This window comes from Centroberyx affinis, unplaced genomic scaffold (genome assembly GCF_046629955.1).
Source record: "Centroberyx affinis isolate AG114_WGS23_722 - 3 ecotype Tasmania unplaced genomic scaffold, CSIRO-AGI_Caff_v1 ptg001546l_1, whole genome shotgun sequence".
In the NCBI taxonomy this organism is placed as follows: domain Eukaryota; kingdom Metazoa; phylum Chordata; class Actinopteri; order Beryciformes; family Berycidae; genus Centroberyx; species Centroberyx affinis.
In genome coordinates this window covers 358,425-378,352 of record NW_027280001.1, presented here as the reverse complement: position 1 = coordinate 378,352, position 19,928 = coordinate 358,425, and the positions used below count along the sequence as shown (strand labels likewise).

General features: G+C 40.4%; 2 protein-coding genes across 2 annotated transcripts in view; one reads left to right on the top strand and one right to left on the bottom strand.

The window, feature by feature from the left end:
* Positions 1–138: 138 nt before the first annotated feature.
* LOC139650812 (tetratricopeptide repeat protein 21B-like) lies at positions 139–10,554 on the bottom strand. The gene is made up of 28 exons (XM_071527582.1): positions 10,528–10,554; positions 9,649–9,778; positions 9,422–9,532; positions 9,011–9,180; positions 8,563–8,688; positions 8,319–8,476; positions 8,138–8,222; positions 7,028–7,220; positions 6,739–6,836; positions 6,305–6,499; positions 6,062–6,197; positions 5,771–5,928; positions 5,448–5,657; positions 5,021–5,259; positions 4,748–4,820; positions 4,550–4,651; positions 4,301–4,436; positions 4,037–4,137; positions 3,697–3,885; positions 3,019–3,129; positions 2,749–2,830; positions 2,423–2,573; positions 1,895–2,056; positions 1,531–1,750; positions 859–1,086; positions 550–670; positions 341–408; positions 139–216 (listed from the first exon to the last, which is right to left on the bottom strand). The coding sequence occupies exons 1-28, from the start codon at positions 10,552–10,554 to the stop codon at positions 139–141; spliced, it is 3,858 nt and encodes a 1,285-aa protein (XP_071383683.1).
* Positions 10,555–10,934: 380 nt separating this feature from the next.
* The window catches only part of LOC139650811 (Golgi reassembly-stacking protein 2-like), a 33,392-nt gene continuing 24,398 nt past the window's right edge, over positions 10,935–19,928 (top strand). The window contains exons 1-9 of the mRNA XM_071527581.1: positions 10,935–11,106; positions 11,656–11,736; positions 12,340–12,543; positions 13,329–13,415; positions 13,528–13,658; positions 14,219–14,348; positions 14,490–14,607; positions 14,718–14,840; positions 15,637–15,831. Coding sequence (XP_071383682.1) covers positions 11,041–11,106; positions 11,656–11,736; positions 12,340–12,543; positions 13,329–13,415; positions 13,528–13,658; positions 14,219–14,348; positions 14,490–14,607; positions 14,718–14,840; positions 15,637–15,831 — 1,135 coding nt within the window. The 5' untranslated portion in view covers positions 10,935–11,040. The remainder of the gene's footprint in view (positions 11,107–11,655; positions 11,737–12,339; positions 12,544–13,328; positions 13,416–13,527; positions 13,659–14,218; positions 14,349–14,489; positions 14,608–14,717; positions 14,841–15,636; positions 15,832–19,928) is intronic.

Below are 19,928 nucleotides of genomic sequence, written 5' to 3'. Positions count from 1 at the left end.
TAAAAGGCCAAATTGTGTATAGAAATATCTGGAAGGCACAGTAACTTCTAGTAGGCAACATTTGCAGGAATATAGATAATGTTGGATACAGGACAACAGTCGACTTTAGTGGTTGATGATAGTGACTCCAGCTTATACCTATGGTTTAAGGGCTGCCACAGCGCGCCGTAAAACCTCTGTCCGGATGAGGGGGAAGTCAGGGTGCTCTTCCAGGACCTAGGAAAAAAAAAACAGTGGTACCCCTAACATCAGTGCTACTTCTTTCAAAACCTTCTAACCACATCCGTTCTACATTAGCATATGTATCATGTTCAGTGGTAGCTGTATAATCAGTACAAACCTTGCGACAGACATCAACTGCCTTTGTGTATCTCTTGATTTTCAGGTAGTTGAAAGCCAGTCGGAAGCCTTTGAGAGAAAATATTGTATATAAAAGGATGACACCAAGGACAACTTCCTGATATACTTTAAGGAAATCCTCTACAAGCTATATACATATAGACAGTTGGCATATACCCAATAGCTGAGATCCTGCCTACAGATACTCACCAATGGCTGGGTTAAATTTGTTGGTGTATTCCCAAGCCTGCTTGTACTGCTCTAGGGCATCAATATAGGACTGCTCCTTCTCATAGATGTAGCCCTGATACTCATATGCATGACTACACGACTAAAATACAAAGAAAATACATGAAATCATCATCCAATTGCTCTGTTCACCCATGAAATAAGAACCAGACTTGATACAAAAATTACTACATGCAAACTATGACTATTAGAGTATACTGAGAATACCTATATGGTTTGACCAAAAAAAAACACCATAGACTCCCATCAGCCCAGCTGCTCTCAGTGTACCTTGTTGTGTTTGAGGCAGCGTTTGAGCTGATTGATGGCTAGCTCGTATTTGTAACCTGTCTTGATGTAGATGTCAGCGAGCAGCAGCCAGGCCATCTCCAGGTCATCAGCCTGCTCCTCGCTCCACTCCACCTTGGAAAGCCTCTTCAGCTGATTCCTGGCCTTTGGAGTCTGCTTCAACAGCATGCAGGCCTGGGCCATGGCCAGCAGGTAGGCCGTGTTGTTTGCCTGAGACACAGATAGCAACTTCAACTTTCTTATCCCGAGGGAAATTTGGTTAGCGGCCAGGGTTTAAAATACTCATAACAACACATAAAACAACATGTAGTAAAGACCTCACATAAATAAATGACCTTAAAACCAACAAATAACTCAGATAAACAACAGATCAAGGCCAAAATAGAGTCACTTCTACCATACTGAAATATTAAAAGCATGAGTAAGTCCCAATCCAAGTAAGATCCAAGCAAGAGTGAACTGAATGTGAGTGAATGTGCTAAAAAATGCTTAAAAAATGCTTATCATTCTATATAGTAAACTGTGCAGATCACTCACGGGGAAACCACACCAACATCCTAACTCCTCAGGAACAAGCAGCAGCAACATTCTTAACACAATAATGTTGAATATTCAAAGTGAATGTGTGGCCGTCTAAGTTTAAGTCTGATGTACCCTGGAGGCTGCCATGTCAGTGAAAAACTGCAGAGCCTTCTCCACTTGTTTGGGGTCTCTTGTGGCCATTAGGCAGAGGTTGGTCAACAGATGGATCTTGTCGTTTCTACTCTTCTGTTTCTCTTCCTGGACAGAAAACAACCTGAGCTCGCTGATCAGCTTCTGAGCGGTGGCCACCCCCGTCTGGTCCCAGCACTCACCACCTTGAGCCTGCTGCAAGCTGGCCATATTGGAATAAGAAGAAGAGAATGTTGTGATGAAGAATAATGAAGGACGACAATGATCATATACAGTATGTGTGTGTTTATATATATAGATGCACATTTTATAAACTTGTGTGTATGGTGACCCAGAAGTATCAAACCTCAGTTTCTTCTGTGGGTCCTTATACAACTTTCCTCCGATGGTCTCATTGTCTGGGTTCAGACAGATGCGGATCATAAGCTCCAAGGCCCGCTCACCCCACACTGTGTCTCTGTATGCCTTCTTTAAATGGAACAGGGCCTCGTTAACATTGCAGACATGCCTGGACAAAGATAAAGACAAAGACACTCACTTTCAGTACAGTCATTTGATTGGTGTTAGATCCAGGATGAGTATCCCCCTTCAGACCCTTAAATCAGAGCACTAAATCCAGATTGGTTCTGGTGGAGGATCACAATCCTGTTTAACTTTTTAGATTAATATATAGATAATTTCCCTTCACTGATCAATATAGTATCATAAAAAGCAATATAACCTAAATGTACCTTTGGAGTCATAGTACATAAATGCCGTCTTAGGAAAGTACACTGGTCCATTCAACAATTGGGGCAAATCTCTAATACAAATATGTACTAGTGTGAATACTTCCTATTTGATAGAATATTGAAGGACCTGAGGCAGTTCTCACCAATAATAGAGGCCCTTGCAGTAGTGGTAGCCAGGATCAGAGGTGGCTCTGTGGTTAAACTTCTCAATCATCTTAAAGATCTGTGGGACATTAGGGAGTTTCCCCAACCGTCGGTGCTTCTGGATGCATCCCACCATGTACACATAGTTATCTGGACAATTAGAGGCGGTATGTTTAGGGAGTTCCAACTTACAGTGATTATGTATACGGTATGTTAGTTCAGAGACAGAAATGTGGTAAAGTTTTCTTCAAAATGTGCTGTCAATGTGCTAAATCAATGGCAGATCGGTTTGTAATGTGATAAGAGCATTTTTCAGAGGCAGTACCTGGATAGTCAATCATCAGATTGTTGTATATTTTAAGGGACTCATCCAACATTTCCTGCCTGAATTTAATATCTCCCATCACCTACACAAAATTCATACACAGTATCATATAAAGACCACCAGTGAAGTATTGGCATAAATAATCATTATATTTTGGTTCATTCAACACCTACACTAGACACACATATTCACATTGCTGAGAAACTAATTCAATATACATTCGGTCATTGTTAGTTAAAGAGATGCTATTTATAGAAAACAAACTTGTACCATTCTAGCATCTCCATGCTTCTCATCCTTTTGCAGCACTAAGTTACACTGATCTTCAGCTTCAGCCAGCTTGCCATTCTCCAGGTAAAACTGGGCAAACTCCAAAGTGATCTGGGAAGAATACAGGATGTTAACCAGATTTAGCTGATGTTTTCTAAACCAGGCTCCACAGTAGTCACAGACTTACGGAGCCCCTAAGGGGACATGGGCAAAAAAAATAAATCTTTAAGTTTTTTCTTTTTTTTCTGAAAGAGTTTCTGGTGCGCACCAGATAGTTTCCCGTGCTCACGAGAAACTCTTTCAGAAAAAAAAATCTTTAAGTTTCTGGTGCGCACGGAAAACTATCTGGTGTGCACCAGAAACTATCCCGTGTGCACGCAATACTTTCTTGTGCGCACGGGAAACTTTCTCGTGTCCACGGGATAGTTTTTTTTTTAGTTTTTTTTTTTGCCCATGTCCCCTTAGGGGCTCCGTACAGACTGAAACTTAAGGGTATTAACATTTTACTCCCTCCTTTGAAAGTTTTGTGGGTTTCCAAGCAAAATAACTGTTCTGCCATGAAAAAATCTGGGAACCCCTATTGTATCTCACACAAAACAAGGGTGTATCGCCACTGAGTATGGTATAATGCTCAGCCTTCATTTGATTTATCATTTTTTTCTGTTGATCCCGACTAACCTTGTCACAACCTCTGTTGTAAGCCAGTGTTTCCACGTAGAAAGTCTTTGCCTTCTGAATGTTCCTCTTGTGGCGATAGAAGCGGGCCAGGCGACAGCAGATGGAGGCCATCATCTCTGTCTGCTGGGGCAAAATCTCCGGCTGCTGCAGATTTACACGCTTAAGGATCTTCTCCTGGATTTTGTAGGCCTGGGAGGAGGCACAAAAAAAAAAAAAAAAACAGCAGTACTGTACAAACTAATAGTGATATACCAACCAAACATTTAAACACAATGTATTGAGCAGGCCTGCTATAAAAAGATGTTGCTCTGCTTATATGTTGATGTGTGGATTATCAGACCTTTTCCAGATTGTCCTGGACTGGACCCTCTTCAGCACAATAAGTTTTCACCAGCAACAGCAGACACTTTACGTTACTAATTAGAGCAGACACACTGGCCCCTGGTACAGAACATTAAATACATACATACATTAGATTTTCAATACCTGAATATCATACTTTGCCAGAGGAGAGTTTAAAAACTGATCGAAAAATGTACTGGACAAATTAACAGTGGTCACATGTTGTCAAGCATTTTCCTTGCTCATGTTGATAAAAAATTACCATCTTCACACTGCAGGGATCTTGTCAGGACCTCCTGGGCTTTGGTGTACTGTCTCAGTTTGACAAGGAGCTCAGCAAAATCCTCAAACAGAGACTGCTGCCCACCCAACAGCCCATTCTCATAGTGAGCAAGAGCCTGTATATAGTGAAGTGAAGCAGTAAAACATCATCAAGTCAACTGGAGAAATGGCTTGTTTTCTAAAAGTTTCCTGTTTCCTTATCATTATGGAAGCCTGTGTTGGTACACACCTGGCTGTACTGATGAGTCTTCACATACGCCTGGCCCATCTTCCTGGCCAATGTTGCATCTCTTGTTTTGCAGTCCCGATAGACCTCAATGGCTCTCTCAGGCTATATAAAACATGTCCAGTAATGAAAGGAAAATGTAATTAAAAAAAAACTCCAAACAGGAGGCCAGACATCTGTAAGACACCTTTGCATGGATACCTCTTGTATTTTCATGTAGGCATCCCCCAGTAGAATACTGGACTGCAACCCAGGCAGAACTGTTCTGATTTCCCTGTCATGAGAAGAATTAAGCATAAATACTAACTAAAATAAAACACTGACATTCTGACTCGACTCAGTAAATTCAATAAAATACAGTATAAAAACAATAATGAAAGTTGTGTATGTCCTGATCATCAGTACAGTATAGACATTATACATTATATTATACATGAACCATACATAGTAGAATTAACACAGAGGAACCCTCACCTGTAGCATGCAATGTAGAGCTTCTTATCTCTCCCCTGGAGCAGGTAGATGTCAGCCATCTTCTGCCTAGCTTCGATGTAGTGCGGCTGGTCGGGTGTGATGGCCATCAGGATGCTGAGCGCTGTGTCCTTGTTGCATTTAGCTAGGGCCAGATCCACGTTGGCAAACGTCACACGAGTCTCCACGGCAGTCCCTCTGAAGTTCTCGATGGCCTCTTGCATCACCATGGTGGCCTCATGCTGTGAGTGGGTGATGTTCATAGGGCAAGTAAATACATCGGAGGAAAATCAAGGATATCTAAATTCAATGACATTATTCATTGATATTTTTTTAATGAAAATAATCAAATTCTATTACCATCCACCTCAGAATACTGATAAATGCTGGACATAGATCAATTTTATCCTTCAGTGGTCTGGTTTCTTACTTGTTCCCCATTGAGTCTGAGGGCCTCAGCCAGATGCAGGAAGACAGAGACACGTTCGTGGTTGCTAATGTTGGTGTCTTTGTTCTTTGCGTTTCTTCTCACACCTGGCAGGCTCATGCCCATCTTCAGACACTGGATAGCCGCCTTCAAGTCTTTGGCAGCCCGCAAAGCATGGGACTTGATCAGGTGGTAACGGGGGAGCTCTCGCACCTGGCAAAGAAAAGAGGAGATGGGACTCAAGAAATGCCATTTCCAAAGCATGGTATATGGGTCATCGGTATACAGTTTCAAGTATTCCTCAGCAAGCAAGAACTGTTCTTCACCTTGAAGTCATGGCTAACTGCAGTCTCCAGGGCTTGGAAGCACTTGGTATATTCCTTCTCATGAAGATAGATCTTGGCCTGCAGCAGATGAACCTCTGCTATAGCAGGGTCATACCCCAGGCAGGAACCTATGTACTTCTGAGCAGATGCACAGTCACCTTTCAAAGGAAAAGAGTCATACATATACATTGTACATATGCACAACTTTTCTCAGAAAAACCATGTAAAAGTGGTAGAGATTATTTGTGTCTAATTTAAGTAGAGTTCCTTTATCCTCATTTGGTCTATTACCTGCTAGGAACTTTGCATGAGCCATGTGGAAGGCACTAGCTTGGAGGCCTGGGGCTGTTTTGAGCACAGGTTCTAAGATCATCATGGAGTGACTTAGTGCAAAGGGCAGAGGCTGGCCCACAGTAATGGATATGTCCTGTCATAGGGAACATGCAGTCTTTATGTACTGTATCTGAATAAACACACAAATAAAGCTAGCCAAAAACAATAAAAAGAACACAAGTTGAATACAGCATGACTTACCTGAACATAGGAGAGGTGCAGGCTGACCACCTGGAAGATGAAGTTTGGGTGGAGCAGGCGGAAGTACTCAGGGCCCAGGGGGCAACCTTGCAGGCCCAGAAAGTGGATCTCTGTGGCTTCCTTCAGTAAAGGAGACACAACTTCCAGTCCTGCCCCTTTCTTATGGGCAAGCATGGCCTGGACAAGGGTCAGCTCCTGCACAGGCCGGGACAGAAGAGGATGCTATTTTGTCAAATGCACGGGAAATTACCACTTATTCATTGTTATTAAAAAACTGGACAATTTTCTTATTATCACCGTAATTGTTGTGCAGTGCACAAAACACAAAGACCTTGTGACTGTAATATAATTCACACATAAATGGGATTCTGACATTGACTTGGCACACTGCAATCATAAGTAGAGGTCTCTATACTGTTATTATGGTTGAATACCGCTGACTGTCCAGTGGATTTCTGAGTCTCTTTGTGGAACTCAAGGTGGCTTTCTGCCTCTTGCAGCTGGCCATCAATCAACAGGCTCCTGATAAGACCTGTGGAAACAAAACCACTATCAACATGCAGTTGCTATATATGGCAGGAGCAAACTATGTGTTAAAATTTTTTATTCAAATTGAATCAATGGTAGTTTACAGTAGTAGACCAACAACAGCTACTGTGTCCTCTCCTGACCACGACATAAGCACTGCTCTGCCTATATGGTATTAATACTGGGGCAAATTACCTGCCATTGCTGTCACAAAGCTAGTGCCAGCATTGAGCGCAGTAGTGTACCAATGATGTGCCTTTTTAGATTTCTGCTGAAGGGCCATCAGGTAGCCAATCTCATTGGCTATTTCAGCATTGGCAGGCTTCTTAGCAAACAACCTCTCTGCAAATTGAGTTAACAATTCCAGGATCTCTGGGTTGTCTCCACACTACAGAGAAAGACAGGTAGGCAGTAAGAGAGAGGGGACTCTGTTTTATTTCACCATGCAAAACTGCCAGACACAATTTTTCTGGTCTAATTTCTTTACCTTGACACCAACTATGTTTACATGGACAGCAATAATCGGACTATTGGCCTTATTCTAAATAAAACAATATTACGATTAAGCTGTTTAAATGCTAATTTCTTATTCAGACTATTGTCTTAATCTGGTTAATATTGGATTATTGCTGCCCATGTAAAAGTAGTCATTGTCTTGAGAAGTCCAACATTCAGTACACTCACAAGCTAGTGTGTGTGAATTTGTGTCACTGTGTATCGCTTATTGTCATTGGGAATAGGTTTCCTGATAAACAAATACCCTGAAATAGTGATGTACTGTTTGGGATCCATGGAAACAGGAACCAAGAGACTCTCCTGGTAAGAACAACAACAACTTTTGTTTGGCCTGGGTTGTCAAAAGAGTCTATGTAAGGTCAAGCTTACAATGTAATTAACTTGGAATTCAGGATCCAAGTGGTATGAAAAAGGTTTAAAAAAAAACTAGCACGTTTGTATATATCACCTTTTCCTTGTGTTTTTTCTGCATTAATAAAAGTTAACTTAAACAAAAATATACATTTTTATGTGTAAAATACTTGCCAATCTGCTGATGGGCTGTGTGATCTGAATTTGAAGACTTGGTGATGCAGGCTCTGAGGTCTCTGCTGCACTTAGGAGTGACGTCAGATGCTCCTTTGCCTAAAGACACAGTTACATCCCGCTTTACTCAATATATTGTATGGCTTTCCTCTTAACTGTGATTCAAAATAGTTTTACTATTATTTAACCAATTATGTTATGGAGAAGCTATGGTTTCTCCGCTGTAATACTTAGCATGTTGGTAGAGAGTTGTGTTATTCTTACTTTCACCTGATCGCCTTCTCTCACTATAGCACAGAGGGCTAGAACTTGGATTGCATTCAGGTTTCGCCCATCATGTTGTAAAATTCTATGTAACAGAGAAGCATGTCAACCATATGCCTCCAAACAAATTGACACAATTTAAATTTTGCTTTCTGCTCATCCATTTACAATTGCAGCATACTTGTGAGCACTTTCCACAGCTTGCTCCCAGTCTTGGAGAGCCAGAAAAAGCTTCATTTTCATCAGCAGACCAGGGAGGAAGGTTGGGTGTGAGATAATGATTTGATTGACAATTTCAAGGGATCCAGAGAAGTTCTGTTTATCCATAAAGTACTTCACCTGAAAAATGGATACAATCACACCATTCAACAGTTGACCTCATCACCACCACTGTTTGTGAATGAGAGCGATGGACTGTTGTATACCTTTGCCATCAAACCAAACACATCCATGGAGCCTTGAACTCCACTATCCAGGTAATTGATAGCATTGTTTCTTTGGAATTCATCCTTTGAACTCATGTCCAACCAGCCCTTCAGAATGAGACCCTGCTTACAGGAATGTGGTTATTACACAACCATAACATTTTTGGACAAATGGTTTTGGTCAACATTTTGGTTTAGCTTGTAGCATTGTGTTACAACTGTCATGGAGGAGATTTGTGATGTGGCTGAACTAGCATCTGTATGCCAATCAAAAGAGTTTTGCTCTAGGGTTAGATAATTTGACATTATCTATCGCAATACATTTGCATAATATTCATCTGCATTTTGAATTTTTGAGCAATGAACTCCTAGTAATACATTGTTTTGGTTTGAAACTATACTATCTACTGTCGTTTTGTGAGTTTATTGATAAGTATCAGCTTGACACCTTTTTTGAAGACATCTTGGACATCTTCAGTACTTTGTCGATGTAGTTTTTGGCCTTGTCTGCGCGGCCGATAAGCCAATAGAACAGGCCTCCATAGTACAATGCGCTTTCCCCTGCTTCTGTACGAATAGTCTTCACATGGGACTCTAGCTCTTTCACAGACTCTCGATCTACAGAAAACAAAGAACACCAAAGGCTCTATTAATCGTACAAGCATACAGTTCTAATTTAGTTTTGTGCCAAAACTCCTTGTCCTACTAGTGTCTACTTCATATTCTTCCCAGAGCAACAAGGTGTATCTGTGGTTTAAACCTGTAAACATGAATGTTTGATATGAAAAGAGGTCCCAATGCCTTTTATTTAAAGAGGTAAAACATTTTAAATCAGACACCACAATGAATTTTCACTTGCCAACTGTTTCACATTGGAGGTGTGCAAAGATGATAGCCTGGGCAGAACATATTTCCATGCTACTGCTATCTTTGAGTCGTTCTAGCTCCCTTATGGCCTCCTGGGTTCTGCCTGTCATGGGAAAAAACAATGGTCATCACACCCCCCTCAAAAAAACGGTTAAGTTAAATTTAAAGTTAGAATTTAAATTCCAGGCCACTAGCCATGTATTCTCTTACATAGCTTACCTTCCATCACTTTTGCATGTGCTTTGAAAAATAGCAGGAGGGGATCATTCTTATACAGTTTCAAGTATTCCTCAGCTGTATGTATGGCTTTCCTGAAGAATCTCTCCTTTATAAAGAAGGTAAGGCAACACTACAAAAAAAAAAGGATTAGCACAACTCGTAATAATTGGTGATATTGGCATGCAACCATATTGATTACAGCTAGCCTATACAATGAGGCTTGATAAACTGTCCAGAGACCTCATTTAAAAGTCTGGCAATTTAATATTGCCTTGCTTATCGGCAAACAAACACACTTTGTAGAACATAACCTGAGGTCTTCTCTGAATCATTAGCGGGTACTGGTAAATTCAGAATACATCTGATCCACCAAGAAGCATGACATCTATTTTATAAAACTTCAAGTGCTTGGTGTATTGGAATCATGCTGAATTGAAGAGTGGATCTTGCATGTTTGCTGATAATCAAGGCAAAACTATTGTGCCCTCAGGACTGATCTCCCTCAGAGCCATCTCTCCTGAGTCTCCCACACTCTGTTGGCCTCTCTATTTTCCAAATAAAAATACTAAAGTGAGTGGACTGTCCAATACTCACTATCCCTTGGATTAGCCTACACATATTCCGTAGCCTTATGTAAAATGATTAATTTGAATTATGCTACTTTGCCTCTAAAATCCACGGCATATGAATAATAATTTGACCCAATTGTGTTAAAAACATTAACAACAATTATTTTAAAATATGTAAAATTATATAAACTAACTTTATGGGTCCATTATTCTCTCAGTATCCTTTGGAACATGTTTCTTAGCAGGCTAGATAATTGATACCTCTTTTGTTACCTAACGCTAGTGAGGAAAGTAAATATGAAAATCTTACCAGACATGTTGGATCTGCCTCAGACATGTTCCTTTTACCAAGTATCACATCAATTTGGCTGTTGTAGTGTTTTTAAACATTAACATTTATGAGAACATCCAACGACAGCGTCGGTGAGTGAACCGCCAGATTGATTTAACGTTAACCCTAAAACAAGCGTTGCTAGTTGCTAAGCAACCGCTGAGACGCCCATCAAGGACGGCTAATCGAAATGAGTTTGATTGATATTCTCATGTCGTTTCTTTTATTCTTGAACTGTGTAGGTTTGCTAAAAGCCGGTGTGTGGTGTGTGTGTGTGTGTGTGTGTGTGTGAGAGAGAGAGAGAGAGAGAGAGAGAGAGAATCGATGTTTCTGCCATCTTTATTTATTAGCTTTGACTGGATTTAGCACTAGCGCCTGTCAACCTACCTCAGCTGTTAGCACTAGCTAGCTAAAATCAGCTGCTTAGTAATGACTTTTATTCTACCTCAGTGACATTTAGTCAGTGTTAGTCAATAGTAACAGTCGAAGGCAATGGGGTTACCGCAGAGTTCGTTTTTGTCAGACGGGGGAGCCAATAGTGGATACCATGTCCATGGGGTACGTTGGGAAGGGCAAGGTTGCATGGAACCCACGGTTGCTTACTGCTGCTAACTGTAGGAAGCTAAGTTACCCACTGTAGCTCACTACCTAGCTATGGTAGTCCTGAACAGAAAGAAAAGACATTGTTGTCGCTAACATAAAGTTGTGAAGAAACACAATAACTGGTTACTCAGGTTATCCTTGTAAATGCAACTCTTAACTGTGGTCAACTTCATAATCACTGGTGTCCTATGATGAGGTGGCATTTGGCACGTATCCAAACTAACTAGCTTAGCTACAGTCCATGAATGCCTACACACGTTTAGCACGTTTAGCACCTACTGAGCTAGTAAGTTACTCGTACTTTACGTAACGCGTTAACTTATTACCATGTGAGTGACATCCTCTATAACGTTAGTTATGCAATGCACAGAGGCGATGAGGATACCCAAACTTTGCCCACTGCAATGCTTTGAGTTGACACACGGCGGCGACTGTGGCACTGTAGCCTGTCTGTCAGATCAGCAAAACTCAGAGGTGTTTGTGTGTGTGTTTTCCACATTTCAGGTTCAAGAAAACTCACCTGCTCAGAAGGCTTGTTTGGAACCCTTCTTTGACTTCATTCTCTCAATAGGAAATACCAGACTTGTGAGTAAACTCTCATGGGGTTAGTCAAGAATGACTTTGACATATCCCCACTTCAGAAAGTAAAGATATTCCCAAATAACAAACCTTGGCTTTCCAAAGCATTGGAAAGACTTGTATGTAAAAGGAATAAGGCTTTGAATAATGTATGCATCATGCATCATTTTCCACTCTATTTTTATGCAATTCTATTTTTATGCAATTACTTCACCTGCAGAAGGTATGAAGCCTCTGGGCTTCATACCGGCGTTACACACTTGTGCTGAAAACATTTGAAAATATAATCACAAAGGAAGTTCTAAAGAGCTGTCTCTAGATCTCTATCCTTTTGCAGGTAGGACAGGGAGATGTGTGGAGGATGCCATACTATTTTTAGTCAGTCTCCTGTAGTACCATCATCTTCAGGCCCCTCAAGAGGTTTTTTGTGTGACACTAATGGAGAATCTTAAGGCTCCCCTTAGTTTAGGGGTTAGAAGCAACAGTGTATATACAGGAAGGCTGTTGTAGTGTTTTTAATGTAAAATGTAATATTCTTTTAAATGAAAACTGGTTATCCACACTAGAGCTGTCGCAATTGGGATAGTTCATATTTCTCTCTTTCTCCAGAATAAAGAGAGTGACCTGCTGAAAGACCTTCTAAAAGCCAATGTGGAGAAACCAGTCAAACTCGAGGTGTACAACACCAAAACCCAGCGGGTGAGGGAATTGGAGGTCACACCCAGTAACATGTGGGGTGGTCAGGGCCTGCTGGGTGCTAGTGTCCGCTTCTGCAGCTTCGAAGGAGCCAATGAGAACATCTGGCATGTCTTGGTAAGTCAAGCCTCACCCCGATATGTGTCATTCCCGCTTGTATGGGAGAGAACCTTGCACCAAACTCCATACAAAATACTCAGTTGAATGTTGCCTTGCTTATCAGCAAACATACATATCTCATATAATATGACTCAAGACCTTTTCCAAATCATTAAGATCCACTGGTAATTCCCTAGTAACCATCCTGCAGATTTATGCTCACCTTGGTTTATGGCACAAAGGATTGCAACATCAAATCCTGTGTATTGGTAAATACTCAACTTTTTAACTGGTTCACCTGTTATTCCTATTTCATAAGGTTGGAAGCCTTGAAAGACAATCTCACCTGGTAACATCTTGTTGATCTAGCCTTCAAATAAGGATTTTATTGTTGATTCTGGGAGGTTGTAGTGAGCACAGTTTATTTTATTGTGTTGTAAGATGGAAAATTCAATGAAATGAAGGAATACAAGGTGAACCAGTTCCAAAAGTTGGAGCTGTTTGGTGGATCACTTTTGTGCCGAATTGACTAGTAGATCCTACCGAGTTGAGTCATATACTACTAGGTATGTATGTGTGCCAATATGCATTGCAACATACACTGCCATTTTTGTAAGGAGTTTGGTGTGTTATTCTCATACATACATTCCCATACAAGAAAGAACAGAATGTGTCAAGGCTAAGTCAAGCTACCACTTACTATATGTCATGTGGCTGCAGTGTATAGGGCTGTTATATGATAATTCGGTTTAGGCAGTGGTTTTCAGTATAAAATGTTTCAATAACCCTCCTTTCCCTGTTAGGATGTAGAAGCACATTCTCCTGCAGCATTGGCCGGCCTGCAGGCACACCATGACTTCATTGTGGGAGCTGACCAGGTGATGCAAGATGTAAGTTTCCATTTGTTTTTTTTCTTCCATTATAAATGGATCAAATATAAGCATACGTAAGTGCAACATACTGTATTTTTTTTTATTCTTTCTTTCTGTGTAACCCATGCAGTCAGAGGATTTCTTTTCTTTGATTGAAGCCAATGAGGGGAAACCTCTGAAGCTCCTGGTGTACAACACACAGAGTGACCAATGCAGAGAGGTGGTGGTGACTCCAAATGGAGCATGGGGAGGGGAGGGAAGGTAGGGATTCTCCAATAGGGCTGGGCGATATGGACAAAATCAAATATCACAATATTTTTGACCAAATACCTCGATATCGATATTGCGACAATATTGTAGGGATGACTATTGGTGCTTTCACAAAATATTTACACAATGAGATTTTTGATAAATAATCATCAGTAATGTGGATATAATGACTAAGTGGGTAAAGGCAGATAATAGAACAGCTATAACAGTCTGGTAAGTTCAGAAAATTACATCACTTTACTGTAATGCAGCCTTTAAAACCAGGAAAAGACAACACTTATGCCATATCACGATATTACGATATCCAAAATCTAAGCCGATATCTAGTCTCATATCACGATATCGATATAATATCGATATATTGCCCAGCCCTATTCTCCAACAGACCATATATTGTTAATACAGATTGATTTGTCTATTAATTGAAAAAGACCTGTTTTATATTGCTGAAACCTAAACATATTAAATTCTCAGTGCAAGCCCTATATATGTGTACAGACACAACAAACATACGTATGGGATCAGCTTGTCCTGTTTGTGTTTTATTTTAGCTTAGGCTGCGGTATTGGCTATGGCTACTTGCACAGGATCCCAACTCGTCCACTTCAGCCAAACACCCAGAGTGAAAGCAATCTTCAATCCACTGTGACTCAAGTTGACACTAATCAAGAGCTTCCTGAGGTACAGGTTGTCAGATCATTCTTCACATTAAGATGACTATTTGTTCAACCAGAGATGTACACCTTTTTAATATTTTTTGTCAGATATTTCTGTTATGATTGTGGGTGTGATTAGTCTGAAACACAAGTTCTCTCTCCTTAGGTTCCTTCAGTAGATGCATCAAGCCCTTGTGGTGCAAGTGAACTGGGTCTGAATCAAATGGAACAAGCTGTGCAGGACATGTGTCTAACCTCATCCACACAGACTGTTACAGACCAAGGTAACCAGAACTAATTTTGAGGTGCAAGAATATTTTTAAGTGTCTGATTTAGTTTAAATATGTTTCAGAAGACAAATAACTTATGGACATTTGTTCTTTGTGAATGTCAGATATCTCCAACATATCTGAGGCAATGACCCCAGACCTGTCAGATATGGTCTCTACCAATGACATGGGCAACAGCTCCATGTTTGTTAACTATGGAGATGACTCTTGTGATCAGTTTAGCTTGGGTAAGTAGAATTGATTTAATTCTACAGATGATGTGAACAATTCCATGTTTTTAATGCAACCCCACTTTAAAGGAAAAATCTACCCTAAAACACTTGAACACTGTTAAATAACAGTTATTGGTGATGTACCTTGCATGTATGGGCCCATTTTGTTGTTCGACATATTTTTCGAATTGATAACTGGTCATGTCGGAATATTTGCAGCGCAGCTACTATTGAGTTTAATAGCAGAAAAATATTCAACAACCTAAAACATCAATGGTTAATGTCAGGTTTTGGTGTCAGTCCCTCAGAATAAAAAAGCAAGAGCTTCTTTCTAGACTCACCATTTTGCACCGACGTTCAACAATCATACTGGAAAAAATCATCATGGAAGAGGAAGAGATACCAATTTCTCCACCAACAGTAGCTTCAATAGACCAGAATGCAATGCAGCCACAAGACATATTGCATTTTGAGTAAGGGGCGCGACTGTTGCTTTTTCTCACCTAGAAAAACTCGCTCTCTTGCTATTACTATGTCATCACTATCAATATCACTATTAATCTCTCCACTTACACATACTGCATATAAGAAGTTCAGGCCTGTTCTCTGGGGGTTGTTGAAAGGCATTTTGGGAAATGTTGGAAATCATTAACTGAAGTACAAGTAGATGAGGCAGATTGAGGGAAAGTTTGTATACCAAAAAAGTAAATTACAACTTTTCATCAGAAAATAACTCCTGGAATGCATTGAACATCACATATTGTGGTTTCCTAGAGTGGAATCTTCCTTTAACTGCACATATTTCTTCCAGATAACTCATCTGTTGGCCAAAGAGTGCCTTCACCACCAGAGGAGGAGGAAGAATCAGGTGTCCAGGAAGCGGAGAAGGGGCATCTAATAGACCTGATCACCGATACTATTCCCAGCAGTGAGGGCACGGTTGACATTGTTGGCCCTGATGTCACCAAAGAAAACCTGGGTGACAGTAGTACCCCAACGGTGCAAGGTATGGATCTTAAACCCTCAAGCCCTGGCCACATGGAAGAAGAGATGCAGGAGACAACTGCGTTAGACAAATAAGATGACGGCTGTATAAGAGTAGGAGTAATTCTCTTAACTCAGAAACATTACTTGTTAAAGCTGACCTGCATTAGAGGAGATATAGAGCTACAGTATACTGCAGAAAGCTTCACTTATTATTGTAAGTTACATCACTGGGATTCTTTTGGATTTCCAAGAGTTTTATTTATAAAGGGTTGCCATTGCTGCATGCTAATTTGCACATCTCAGTAAAATATTATTTTGACTAATGAGTGCTAGTCAGATGATTAGTACAAATACGAATGTACTCTATAATTAACTTGAGGCATACAGTACGTTTCCACATCAAACAGGAGGGAAGCCTATTGTCTCCATATTCTGAGCCTTAGTTGCTGTTAAAATTAACATTTCATCTGAGTTTGCACCAAAAAAGCCAAAGCTAAATAAGCATTTGTTGCTCTTACCATCATCACCACCATTTTAATACTAACTGTATTGTTTGAACTATACAGTTCAACATGTAATTTGATTTTTTATGTTTTGTTATGGAGGGTTTATGTTTTTATAGGATGTTCCTTTCTGATCAGTTGACATAATGTTGGATAAAGTCTGTTTTTCTCTTTTTGGAAGACCTAGCACTACATAATACAGTAGCCATATTTATTGTGACGTTACCCAGGGCCTATATGTGTAAATCATCCTAGAATAGAATTGCTGATGAGACCAACTTACCCTCTATATTCATGAGTAGATTTGACCTCACCAGTGATACTAGATTAATACTGCTATTGTTGGAAGATTTATTCATGCAGGCCCTGTTATCTTACTTGCTTGTAAAAGCCTTAGCCTACTATGTTTATTGCACGATAAAGGGAAAATCCACCCTAAAACAGAATTCACTTTTGTTGTTGCTCTCTCTAAGCTAAAAGTACGACTGTTAATGCTATAATTTGTGACGCCATAGAGAGACCACTTCATTTATGATGAGTTAGACTGACTTTGTAGAAACTGTCATAGTACCCAGGGACATTTTCCAGGGATATAAGTGCATGTTCTGGTTCCAAACTGTGGGCAGTGCAATAATTTGGGTGTAAAAGCTCAAACATTGCTCAAGTCCATAAAGTCGGTCTCCAATTTATTGATGAGGAGGCTCCAGAAAGTGCTTCTGGATGTCATCACAGATAAGTGTCACAGCTCTCTTGTTTCTGCAGTAGTTTAGGGAGAGAGCTGTCTCTGTTTACATGGTGGAAGCCTAGATCCTAAAGAAGTGGGCTTGTCACCAGAAGGCCACCAGTTTGAATACCTGGACTAGCTGGGAAAATGTGAGTGTCAGCATGGGTGAAATAGAACATGCCTTCTCAGATGACTTTCCCTGGATGAAAAAAAGGATAAAAAACTGGAATTTAACTGCACAAGATCACAGGAATTACATGAATTTTGCTTGAGTGTGGATTGTCCCTTTAATAATTCTCAGTGATTTGCCAATGGGTTGAGTTTGAGACACTGAACTATGTACGGAGAATGTTTGATCTAAATCACCATTCAAGCCTTTAATTTTCAGCTAGATGTCTTTTGCCTTATATCTCATTGAAATAACACTCATTTTGATTATCCTACTTTCTTATAACAAGTTTGGACTTTTTGATTGGTAAAAAATAGGCAGCAGGTTGTGAACACTGGATAAATTCATTTGTCTACACCTTGTTTGATGCAGCTCTCTAACTGTTTTAATTTTCTGCTTCTTAGCTTCACTTAGATTTTATTTAAATTATATACCCGATTCCTTATGAAATTAAATGAAGATTAATAATTTATCATTTATATAAAAGAGGCTACTGAGGATAAACAAATCCACAGCATATTCTACTTGATTCTTTTATTTTGATTGTTTACATAGTTACAATGCAAAATTGTAATGTTTTCTGTATTTTATCCGATGAAGGAGACACAGAGTGATAATACTGTGTTGAGAGCGCATATATACCAGTTTTGAATTAAAATACCAAACACAATAAATGTTTTCTGTTTATGTCAAAATCAGTGACTCATAGTAGGGTAAGTTCATGCTTTGAGACAGCAGGTGTCAGCAAACACCTCACCATAGAGCCACATACTCCAAACGCTTCACAGTTTTTCTGCCATTGCAGCGTCCGTCCAAAATGTTCTCAGTCTCCAGCGTCATATTTTCATTGCTGAATGCAAACATTTTAAAGTGTAATGACACAGAATGTGTTTAAACAAAGTCACATTTCTTCTAAGAATTGTCAAAATACAAAACGGGATTGATTGCTTTCTTAGTGACCTCCTTGGTTCACACCAGCAGAATAGGGGCAGCCTGCTTTGGAGAGGTGTGGGTAAAGGGGCAACTTAACAGTACTAAAGCCTCCAAGTCCCAGTTAGATGATACATCATTTGCACCATTCATATCATCTAACCCAGCATATTTGTGGCTGGAAAAGCCCCCCTCAAAATGAAATAAGGAGCTGAATTTGAAACCATGAAGAGGGGAAGTGAAAACATTAAATCATAGAGGTAAATTGATCTGTCAGATGGCAGCTCTCTTGAGGTTAGGACCAATGCTTGCATCTCTCCTTATGCTATTTGATCCTACGTCTCACATACAGTCATTGAGGAGCCTTGTGGGCTAAGATATGAGCAGCATGCAGCGTCAGCGGTTGATGATGACACACTTTAATCGGATTGTACCAATAAATGACCAAATATTGAGGCTCAGCTAGTAGAAAGCGTCATAAGCAGGGCAGCTACAGTATGGAGATGAAGCAGAGGAGCAATATGCCTCAATTATTTACCAGGGCACTCCTCTGTTGAAGGGGGGGATGGGCAGTGAGGGAGAGAAAAGCCACTGTGGGGGAAGAAAGACGGGAGGGAGATGGAAATGTTGGAAATGAGCGTGTGGTTTTCTTAGGGATGCACAGATTTTGACAGCTTTCCTCTGGCACATCTGTATTTAAGGGATTATATGATTCTAAGCTGTAAGTAGTAGCTGAGTATACATCTATACATGACCATGATGGTAGTGACAATCATTCATATGTGTGTATAATATTTTCCTCACACCAGTTAAATCGACATCTATACAGTAGAGACTTGGATGACCTCAGGGTGCGTGAGCCATTTCCTTTGCTCCTCCATGAAGTCATGCATTTGGAATGTGAGGACGACATTGTTTGAAGATGCGGCCTGAGGCAAAAGCCAGCAGCTGGGTGCCAGGAGGAGCCAAGAGGTGAAGTGTAAAGGAGGCCACCTCTGGAAGAACATGCCTTAATTGCTTTCATTTTCTTCCTTCTTACAGTCTCAAAGGACACTGTGACGCAGCTGAACCCACTTGTCAGCTTAGCTTTTCCTCAACCAGTGAGAGGCCAGGCTCACAGGCATCAGCATAGTGCCCGCTGCCTTAGCCTGGCTTTGCAGCATGTCAAATTGTGAAATAGACTAACTACAGAGAAAGAGAGAGGGGCAGAGACATGGGGAGAGGATGAAATAGAAATAAGGATGAAGAGGACATTGAAAAATGAATTAGTAATTGCTCCAGCCGTAACGGTCACATGTGTTAACTCTCCAAGCAGAACTGCTGAAGTTGTCTTTCTTTTCTCTCTTTATCCTCTGGCTGGTGTGTATGTGCAGGGCTCTACTGTATGTCACTGCTGGCACAGGGTTACATTGTCATTTGTAGATGCTCCAGTGACTTAAAGAGAGCTGTTCTGAGCAATTGACTCACACTGGTATATCCATGCACCGTTATGAGTGAGATAGCTAAAAAAAAAAAAAAAAAAGCTACAGCTTTAATTATGGTATAAGCTTGAACTTCCAATGCAAAACATGAAAACAGCCAATTTTCTGTGCATATGTGTGGTCGTAAATCCATAAGTACACATACCTACACAGTCCTAGTCTATTTTCTGCCTTTTTGTCACCTTTCCACCCCAATCGCAGATACCTTGGCACCATGTATAGTTGGAGGTGTCAGAGCTGCATTTGCATACAAGCGTCACGCAGTGTTCTTCACAGTGTGCATGCCAGAGCCAGGAAATAATCTCAGTA